At 41.4% G+C, this 11,315-nt stretch overlaps 1 protein-coding gene across 1 annotated transcript; it reads left to right on the forward strand.

Annotated features, from left to right (window-relative positions):
• Positions 1 to 1,266: 1,266 nt before the first annotated feature.
• LOC308120289 (uncharacterized protein) lies at positions 1,267 to 4,759 on the forward strand. The gene is made up of 4 exons (XM_080480804.1): positions 1,267 to 1,356; positions 3,404 to 3,433; positions 3,847 to 4,017; positions 4,391 to 4,759. The coding sequence occupies exons 1-4, from the start codon at positions 1,350 to 1,352 to the stop codon at positions 4,618 to 4,620; spliced, it is 438 nt and encodes a 145-aa protein (XP_080336930.1). The 5' UTR covers positions 1,267 to 1,349; the 3' UTR covers positions 4,621 to 4,759.
• Positions 4,760 to 11,315: the final 6,556 nt, after the last annotated feature.

Here is an 11,315-nt window from a genome sequence, read left to right on the forward strand (position 1 = left end):
TGTGTGTGTGTGTGTGGTTTGTCCACTGGGTGTGGTCTTCCTGGTCTCTTCCCCCAGACCAGGAAAAGCGAAGGCTCGGCCGGGCCCGGTTGTAGGACAGCCAACTTCTCGCCCCATGGAGTCCAGAAAACCTCCAGCTTAGGTGCCTCTCAACTCAGCATTTTTTCTTTTCAAACTATATTTAACAAGAGAAATCTTTTTCCAGTTTCATTATCTAGAACTTCAATTGTAAAAAAAAATGTTTCTCAAATCTAAGTTTTTCAAATTTCCGGTTCCACCCAAAGTCAAGACAATCATTTGAAGGTTCTTAATGGAATATATCCGTCTGGATTTGAGAACAATAACTGCTCCTTTTGTGATAAACATATCGAAACTACAGACCATATATTCTATGAACGTATGTACTCGAAAGCATTTTGGGATGACTTAAATTACTGGTTATCTAAACAGATCCTGTTTTTAAATATGAAAATATTTTGTATGGTTTTTATAATTAAGATTTTTTTACATGCCATGTCAATTAATATCATTGTGATTTTAGCAAAATGTTTTACACACAAAAACAGGATTTCTAAAATGTAAGCAACATTTGTATGTGTTTCATAAAGAACTGTCTTTATTCTTGTTGGGAAAATGGCTGACGATGGAGAGCTCGGAAAAGAACGGCTTCCACGATGCTTCTTTGTTTGGATAAACATGTTTAATATTGAACAGCGTCAGAAAAACCACAGACTGGTGGTCAATGTCTGCTGGAGAAGCCGGCTTGGGATATGCCTCTCCCAGTGTGAAAGTCCAGGATGGCTTATATACTGTTTAAGAAAGGGCTGAACATGTGACTTACATATTCGGTGCATAACAAATGATAAGAGAAGGAAACGGCGACGACCAGAATAAGCACAAAGCATCGATCTTTGCTCGGAGGCCCCTCATAATAACGGGGTGGAACATTAAGTTTCAGCCTGAATTTGAAGCACTGCATATTGTATGATCACACACCAGAAGGACACAAGACTATAACATATCAAACACATGTTATATAGGAAAATACACTTCATTCTTCTCATCACTGAAACACATTCCTGTTTTTATATTATCATTCGTACCTCTTGTACGACTGTTGACCTCTACGATTGTGCAAGACTGATTTCTTAAATAGATTTAAAAAAACAACAACACTTTCGATTCCCTGAAATCAGGCGGTTTGAAGGAACTGCCGGGTGGAGCCTGTCTGTCGCCCTCCAGCGGTAATATCTATAAATACTCGGGCGGAGTCGGAGGGGAGGCACGTTGTTTTATTTGTTTGCTGCGGGACTTCAGCTGAGCGCAGAGTCCTCGCTTCAGGAGCTGCAATGACCTGTAAGTATTTCTCTCATATTTGGACTGATTTGACGTTTAGGTTTCTGACTGCTTTACCGTAATATGCAACGTAAACAAGCACTTTAGTTCTAACAGCGGATGGCGTTGCTGCAGTCGCTCACTGGTGTGTCGCAACAGTTCAGAGTGTGGTGGTTATGGTTGTAATCCAACTGTTGTTATTTAATCAGCGCCTGTCCTACATGCTTTTGGTCTTTCGTTACTTCAGCACACCTGATTGCAATGACGAGTTTGGTAATGGGTTTCCAATGATCTGGACCACTGTTAGTGAGAAAATGGAGGGGAAATGCATTTTTTTTTATTTTTTTTTTGATTAAATTTTTTTTATTATTTTTCCACAAACAAAACACAATTATATATACATATTAATGCTTGTATAGAACTCTTCAAGTTATGTTCCAATTCTTAGGCCGTTTCTCACCGAGTACAATAATGTTCTAAAATTTAGATCATCATATAAAATATCAAGTACAAATCAACTTCCTGCTGAACCAGAGAGGCAACGGGTTCCTCCTCCTCAGTTTCAGGGTCCATCATCCAGCCATGACAGCCACCGCGTCATCAAGTACTCGTGTTCCAATTCTCCTTTAAAGGAGACATATCATGCTTTTAAATCCTTCCTTTTTACATATAAATCATACAGTTGTGGTCTATATAAAGCGGAACTGCAATGCTTGGGTCTGAATTCCTCATTATTAGAGCTCCACAGGCCCCTTTTCAACCCCTTTTCTGATGTGCTTCTGAGAGCAACTCGTTTTGGGGCGGTCTCTTCAAATGCAAATGACACACTTCATACCCCTCCTCCTCTCCAGGTTGCAGAGGTGACACTCGGTTCAACGCCACCCTGTTCGGCCATCTTTGTAGTTTGATAGAACAGATACAATTATGTAGCGGCGCAGAAACTTTATATTCACACATTATTTACAAAATGTCAACAACGGAAGATTTGTCCATCCAGCCATACATGTTGGAGCCAGAGTCGGACCCGGCGGAGCGAGATGAAAATGACGATGATGCACCTGCAGAACAACGTCTTCATATGGATGTAACGCAATGGTGTGTTACTATATTTACACTAACTTCTCCATCCATGCCCACTACTACAATACTGCCTGTATTACAACGACTATTTAACACAGAAGTTACATTATAATCTAAAACGAGCACACAGCGCTAACATATGAAGACGGTGCAACTGCTAATGCTAACAAAACAATGACAGGGACGTCTTATCATCACACTTTTTAGCGTTATATACAGCTTACCGAAGTGCTCTGTTCGTCGTCTCCATAGATAGAAGGAACTGACCGCTCAATCAGACCAAGTCTTTCGGCAAATCCTTCTTTATACTGGCGGAGGTTGCTGAAGCAGTCATCCTTAAAGTGATTCGCGCACACAAAAATGACCTTACCCACAGATGTGGGTACATTTCTGTGAAAAATAAAACTCAACCAGGCACTTGGAAAAGGTTCTGATGCTGGGAGACGGTGTAACGAAGCTTGTGGGTTACTACATCCAACAACCGAACATTTCCACTTATCCTCTCGTAACTTCGGTTGGACTACAAAATCGCAGCGAGAAACAAAAATGGCGGATTGCTCGAAGTGTCGATGTCCTAATTTGGCAGTTCCGCTGAGAATACTGTGACGTAATAGTTCAAAAAACGTAATAGAGAATAGAAAAATTGAAACCGATCGCAAAATATGACCAAAACAGAATATAAAGATATCAACGGAGCACCTGAAGAGACTACTTTGAACTTTTCTGTCCTTCTAAACACTCTAAATATACAACAAAATGCATTTAAGGGCTAAAAAAGTGGATTTAGCATGATATGTCCCCTTTAACGCCGATGCGTCCTCGTAAATTTGCATTTCCGCACTTCCGTGGATGCCTTGCAAGTAGTTACTCATGACGTAGGCGAGTGCACACTGGCGCTCTAAGAATTGGAAAACGGCCAATGAGTGTCCAAAGTTCTGCAAACTTCTTTGGTTGAGTGTGACATGTTTGAATGTGTTTTCTGTTTCAGGGAAAGTTGCTGCCATCGTCGGAGGAGTAGGTGTGTGTGTTTTACCGGAATAATTATTTGCTTCTTTTTTTTTTAAAGAACTTTTTCCAAGGTTATTTGAATTTTAAATCTCTGGCAAGTCTACATTAATACAATAGTACCCAGCATTATACAGCTGTGTTTGAGTAACATGGGCAGAGGGAAAAGTCTCATGAGGAAAAATGCTTGTGAATTTGTGAACCTGCATGAGAAATCCCCTTTTCCTAAGGAACAATCAGTGGCTGTATTTTCATGTGTGTAGAAGTGGACTGTCCAAGCTCGGCCTCCAAAACGTATTGCAAATTTAAAGTTATATCAGTGTGTGCAAGAGCCTTATTGCTGACTGAATCTTTTATAGCACTGAAGCATCAAAACCATTAGTGTAAACTGTCCACTAATAAACTGAAGAGTTTTTGTCCATGCAGTGGGTGCTGTGGGGGCCGTGGCCCTCGCTCCTGTGGCACTGGCAGCCATTGGTTTCACCTCGGGGGGAATAGCAGCCAGCTCCTTGGCTGCGGGCATGATGTCCTCTGCAGCGATTGCCAACGGAGGAGGAGTGGCAGCAGGAAGCCTGGTGGCTGTTCTGCAATCAGCAGGTACTCTGATTTCATTGCAAACGTTTGCTGCACCACAATCCGAAGTAAAACTGCTGCTGTTGCTTTGCCTGATTCAACTCATTTACAAGTTGATGTGCTTGAACGTAATGAGTGGTAGTATTGGTTTCATTATAGACACTAAAATAGCACCAGATGCATCTCACATTTCCTTGTAGTGTATGAGAACAATCCAGACCCCTGAAGTCCTCAGGAAGAGGTTCAATAAGCGTTTCAGTCGGAAGAAACAAGAGGAAGCATCATTTCGTTCCTCCACTCCTCCTCCCTCACCTGTGGAACAAACTTACTGCCGACACACACGCTTCTTTTAAATCAGACTTTAGATCACTTCCTAACCGAGGCTTTGGGCTTATAGGTGCGGCTGGTCTGACGCTGAACGCGGCGGCGGCTGTGGGCGCCGTTGGAGCTGCTGCCGGCTCTGCTGCTGCAGCCACAGGGGCGCAGCTGGCACGCCTGGCTCGCCCCAAAAGAAGCAGAGAAGACCACTGCGACGACGACAGTGATGATGATCCGGCTGAATATGAAGAGGATGTAGACGTATACACAAGCGGAGATGAACGAGCATTGGAAGTCTGCAAAAAATAGAATCCCTGTTGACGCTTATTGTTATTATTATTATTATTATTATTACAGCGTTAACTGGTGCATCAGTGTCACATTCTTGTATTTGAAGCAGATGCAGAGATGATTACGTCAAATAAAACAAGTCACTTGACTCAATTAACCCTTCTTTTATGGTTTTTGTGTGTCTGGTAACATTGTAAAGCACTTTGGGATGTGTGACTTTGGTTATTTTTAAAATTTATTTTGCGAGCTGGTATCAATTATACAAAATGTGTAACACTGGCTTTTGGAAGGAGTACTCAAAAAAATGAAGTACTCTAATACAATGTCCAATGTTCACTCACTTAAAAGTACTTAAGTCAAAGTACAAAATGGGAAATATTTCAGAGGTTACAAACTCCTATATAGTATTACTATATGATCGGTTATTTCCATCAAAGACCAATAGACAGGCCGCAGTATTTCTCTCCTTAGATGTCTTATTTTGTTTTTTAAAATTTTATCAGAGCATCAATCTGGTGATTTAGTGCACTCGCTGGAAATTAAGTTAATCCAAGAAACTCGAGGCTAATTTGGAGCAGAAGTGTGAGAGGACACTGAGGAGTTTAACACTGTCGTTCCTGATGCTTGTGTTGTGGCCACTCTTTCGTTCCAAAAATCTAAATTAGAGAAATTTGAGAAGATTTTTGACTCGCAGTATGAAAAAAGCACTCGCAGAGAGATTTTCCAAGTTTCAATTATAAGTACCAAAATTTATTTAAAGGTATTCTGTGGTTGACCTACTTAAATAGCACAAATGCTGCTTAATCCTAGTTTCTACAGGCCTGTGCAACTGCGGTGGATAAACTGTCACTCCTTCCTCCTTCCACACTCACAGCGGCACTGACTCCTGATTATAAGGAGGAGAGAGCCACACAATTGTCATTATCAAGAAAAACAATCCTTCAAATATTTATCATTGCATAAGTTTGCTCTGATTTGACCAAAAGTAAAGTCTCAATTGTCTCCACCATTGTGGTTAAACATCACTTAAATTGTTAGATGCATAATTGGAATTAAATGGAATTTCTATGCTACTTTAACCACTAATTGTGCAGACGGAGGGTTTTAAAAGTATAATTTGCAATATTGAGTGATTACCTCTTGCTGCTGCTGTCTTATTTTATAATGTGCCTTATCCTTTTTTTAAAAACGTGTCTGTACATACTGTTTCTTTTTTTAATGTGTTAATCAAGGGGCACCAGCAAAGTAAGCTTTTCATTGTGTAAATGTCTTTTTATCTGCATATAAAAAACGACAATAAATATCTTAAAGGGGACATATCATGCTAAATTCACTTTTTTAGCCCTTAAATGCATTTTGTTGTATATTTAGAGTGTTTAGAAGGACAGAAAAGTTCAAAGTAGTCTCTTCAGGTGCTCCGTTGATATCTTTATATTCTGTTTTGGTCATATTTTGCGATCGGTTTCAATTTTTCTATTCTCTATTACGTTTTTTGAACAATGACGTCACAGTATTCGCAGCAGAACTGCCAAATTAGGACATCGACACTTCAAGCAATCCGCCATTTTTGTTTCTCGCTGCGATTTTGTAGTCCAACCGAAGTTACGAGAGGATAAGTCGAAATGTTCGGTTGTTGGATGTAGTAACCCACAAGCTTCGTTACACCGTCTCCCAGCATCAGAACCTTTTCGAAGTGCCTGGTTGAGTTTTATTTTTCACAGAAATGTACCCACATCTGTGGGTAAGGTCATTTTTGTGTGCGCGAATCACTTTAAGGACGACTGCTTCAGCAACCTCCGCCAGTATAAAGAAGGATTTGCCGAAAGACTTGGTCTGATTGAGCGGTCAGTTCCTTCTATCTATGGAGACGACGAACAGAGCACTTCGGTAAGCTGTATATAACGCTAAAAAGTGTGATGATAAGACGTCCCTGTCATTGTTTTGTTAGCATTAGCAGTTGCACCGTCTTCATATGTTAGCGCTGTGTGCTCGTTTTAGATTATAATGTAACTTCTGTGTTAAATAGTCGTTGTAATACAGGCAGTATTGTAGTAGTGGGCATGGATGGAGAAGTTAGTGTAAATATAGTAACACACCATTGCGTTACATCCATATGAAGACGTTGTTCTGCAGGTGCATCATCGTCATTTTCATCTCGCTCCGCCGGGTCCGACTCTGGCTCCAACATGTATGGCTGGATGGACAAATCTTCCGTTGTTGACATTTTGTAAATAATGTGTGAATATAAAGTTTCTGCGCCGCTAGATAATTGTATCTGTTCTATCAAACTACAAAGATGGCCGAACAGGGTGGAGTTGAACCGAGTGTCACCTCTGCAACCTGGAGAGGAGGCGGGGTATGAAGTGTCTCATTTGCATTTGAAGAGACCGCCCCAAAACGAGTTGCTTTCAGAAGCACATCAGAAAAGGGGTAGAAAAGGGGCCTGTGGAGCTCTAATAATGAGGAATTCAGACCCAAGCATTGCAGTTCCGCTTTATATAGACCACAACTGTATGATTTATATGTAAAAAGGAAGGATTTAAAAGCATGATATGTCTCCTTTAAATCTCACGTTGAGCGTGTGTTGTGCGCGGCAGCTCTGTCGCCCCCTTGTGTTCAGACTGAGAACAGCTTGGAGTTTAAGTTTCGTTTTACCAGAATTAGAGTACTGTACAGTTGTACAGTTGTACAGTTCTCTCCCCCGCCCCTTGGACTAGTTTCGTTTGTGGAGAAATAAATCCTACCGGCGTTTCCATTTGCTGAGTGACTCAGAGAGACATGGTTCCTGGTGAGTACATCCTTGTTTCAGCAAACTATCTGGTTTTAAGTAATGGTTTTTACTTGATAAACCAATCACCAATCCTTTAATCTTTTTCTGTTTGGTAGGTTCAGTGATCAGCTCCTTTTTGACTTTTCACAATTTTGACATTTCGGGGTGAAATCACTTACTGGGAAAAAATCAGGTTGTTGCTTTCCAGTTCATTCCAACTTTCCCCCAGAAAAAGAGGACATAAATTCATGATTCACAATGATACTTGAAGTGCATTGTGAGATTCTCTCCATACATGTGCATGCCCCCCCCCCCCCCCCCCCCCCCTTGCGTGTCTCTTCATTAATGTCCACTGTCCCATTCAAATAAATTCATTAATGTTTTTGGAAAAGTTCTAATGAATGTTTTCATGTTGTGTGTTTCAGTAACTGGTGTGGCCATGGCTGTAGGCGCAGGTACAGAGTGAACATCATCACACACACACACACACACACACACACACACACACACACACACACACACACACACACACCTGTTACCTATTGTTTTACTTTCCACCTCGCGAACACGTGGTCATCCTACAGGCCTTCATTCAAAATGACTGCTGCAGTATCAAACCGCTTGATTTCACCAGTGAATGAGCAGACTCTCTTTATAGGGGTCATATGATGCAAAATTCACTTTCTAATGGTTTTCCAACAGTAATAATTGTCCCCATACCTGGAACGATGCCCCAGAAGTGAAGAAAGTCTGTCATCTCTCTCCCTGGCTTGTTTAAATTTTAAAAACGTGTGTGTTCTAATGAGTAAATCAGAAATCAAACCCTTTACAGTGTCATCAGGGGTTTACCCAATCACAATCAAGGTAGGCCCTCCCTCTGACCCTCCCACAATTCTCTGCAGCTCTGCTCTGGCACATGACGCCACCAGAGAAAGTACTTCCTCCTCCTCCCAAGATGGACACGTGTTTGCGGAGACAGTCCAGCTCAAACAGATTCTGAATGCAACTCACATGATTGAATATTCAAATGGCTGAAAATCAAAGAAAAGCTGGATTTGGGGCAATAAACTTTGAAAACAACATTTTTGGACCAACAGGACCCATGTGAAAGTGTTGAAAAGCTGGATAATATGACCCCTTTAAGTCCAGTGGCCTTGGTGTTAGGTGTGTCCTCAAACAACGTGAATCAAATACCTCTTTGTTACAGTCATAATCTTTTGTCTGACTGACCTGAGAAGATCAACTGGGGTGCAGTTTGTCAAAGTGGATTAATATGATTGGAACGTCACGTAGAACAGGACTGGTTTTCTGCATGGATTTGTTCAAAAGTGCCACCTGACGTGAACCCAAGCTACAAGCATAGTTTAACACTGTGCAAAATCTTATACATATGTATACCGTAGCCATGAGTCAGGAATAGTTTGAGGGATGAGTCAGCAAACCTGAAATTCAACCAGTAGAACAAGATTTGTTTTTATAAAGAAATCCTTGGAAAAATCATAAATTTGCTTTCGCCAAATTTGACATTTCTGTTGCACAATGTTATTGAAATCCACATTATGTGTTTCTGCATGATGATGATTTCCCTCCACAATTCTTTGATAACTGGCATCTATTCAAAAATGTTAGATATGTCAGTTTGACCGCAGAACAATGTGATGCACTTGGATGTGTAATCACAATAAAATCTAAAAACAGACACGTCCATCTGGTTTCTGCTTCTTGCCAGACTTCTGACCATGACTGACTCATCAAACTGACATTAAACCAGCAAAGTGCTTTCACAACAGGTCACACAAGACATGAGAACTACTCCGAAGAGTCTGATCCACCATCACTTTATAGTGCCGATTGAATGTTTCTGCCACATTTCCATTGTGTGACAAATGGGTTACAAATATGACTGGATTAAATGAAATGTTTCTGAATGATGTGACTCAAAATACTTTCCAATAACGCTGTATTGTATCCAATGATACAATCCAACAAAAGAGGGAAACAAATTTATTTAATTAATCAGTGATACAAGTCATCATGTTCTTTGACCTCTCCTGTGCTTTCAATACCATGAAGCCCAGACTGCCGAAGGCCAAACTGGAAGGTATGCAGGTGGATGCTTCCCTGGTCGTCACTGACTATCTAATGGGCCAACAACAGTCCGGGCGACCGGGGGGCTGTACGACTGATCACGTGACCAGCAGCATCAGAGGCCCTCAAAGAACTGTGTTATCGTGGTGCGCTCATTCACAAATCGCCCTCTCCTGTATGCCTGTACACATGACTGTTTGCGGACGAGACCACCCCGGTGTGACTCATCACGGGAGGAGACGAGACTGCCTACAGAGAGGAGGTAGAACATCTGTCCATGTGGTTCTGAGCCAACAACCTGCTGCTGAACACCAAAAAAAGCAAAGGTCATTGTTGACGTCTTCAGGACCACAGTGGACCATTCCCCACTTCACATCAATCTGACTGCAATCCTGCTCATCTAGCTTTTATTTAGCCAGGAGAACCACATTGAGATTAATAATCTCTTTAACAAGTGTGTCCTGGAGAGTCTTGCTCAGGGACCCTCGGTACATGTTTTTTGGGACTGTGGGGGGGAACTGGAGTACCTGGAGGAAACCCACACACACACGGGGAGAACATGCAAACTCCACACAGAAAGGCCCTGTATTTGAACCCATGACCTTCTTGCTGTGAGGCAAGAAGAAGGCAACTCCGTGCCTTACCATTTTAATCACTTACCATTAGAACACTTTTGAACTTCTTCTTCATATTTATGTCATGAGTGCTTTTATATTGTAACACGTACTATCGATTTTAAGTGCACTTTTGCACACTTTATTGACTCAAAAGGGAACAGCACCTGTAATTTCATTATATTACTCATATAATGACAAATATAGTGTTCTATTCTAGTCTATTTTGTCAAAAGGTTGGTTCCTGCAGTGATGCACTGACGAGGCCTTTGGTGAAAATCACTATGTACTTTGGTGGAGCTGGTGCAGTGATTTCCTATTAGGGTGCAGCACAACAGCTCATAGCGCTTGAAGTTTCATTGCACTTGAAGCTCTAAATAATTTTGAGTGACAAACATAATTTATTATTTGAAGAAATTAGTTCATGTATTTTCAGTATTGACAGGATTGGCAAGTAATAAATCTGTAACAATGTTGGTAGTCAGTTAAAAAGACCCAGCATTAATTCATTAATTTATTAATTAATCAATTAATTAACTAATTAATTAATTAATTCATCCATTCATTCATTTTTGCTAGACTACCAGCTGTGTGGAGTTAACATGTTCTCCAGCGTGTGCGTGGGCTTCCTTCCAGAGTTAGTTTTTTGAAGCTATAACAGTTCCTCTCCTCATGTATCTGGGCCAGACGTTTTCTGTTGTTGTCAGGTCTCTGTCTGCCCCTGTGTGTCTCACCTCATGTTTCCAATTAACCTATGGCCTTCTCCCTCCGTGTTGACCCATCATTGAGTTCCACCTGTGTCCGCCCCTTCCCAGTGTATTTAAGCCTCCCGTTCTCTGTTGTCTGTGTCAACCTGTCTCGTCCACGCCCCGGCGCCCTTGTGATAAGGCCCCTGCACACTCCCTTTTTGAACCAAGAAAAAAGTTCGGCAGTGATGCCAGCCAGGTGCCGAAAAAAATGTTTTTCCGGCAGGACTGTTCATACTGGATAGGAAGCTGTCAAACTCGCAGGCCACGCCCCCTTACTGCAGCCACACGTCTGTGAAGTGGCGTTTTAACTTTTCAACTGCACAGTTTATTTCTCACCTCCAGTGCTTTCAGAAGTACATTTCGCTGAAGTGTTTCAGTAGTAAAAGAGTTTTTGTCCAGCTTTTCATCACTAAGCCTGCCATCCGACATTTTAACGAGCCTCGGGCCTCATACAGTAGCGAGGTTCCATGCTATATAGGATTAAAATATGAC

Source organism: Lipophrys pholis (assembly GCF_963383615.2).
Source record: "Lipophrys pholis genome assembly, chromosome: 14".
NCBI lineage: Eukaryota > Metazoa > Chordata > Actinopteri > Blenniiformes > Blenniidae > Lipophrys > Lipophrys pholis.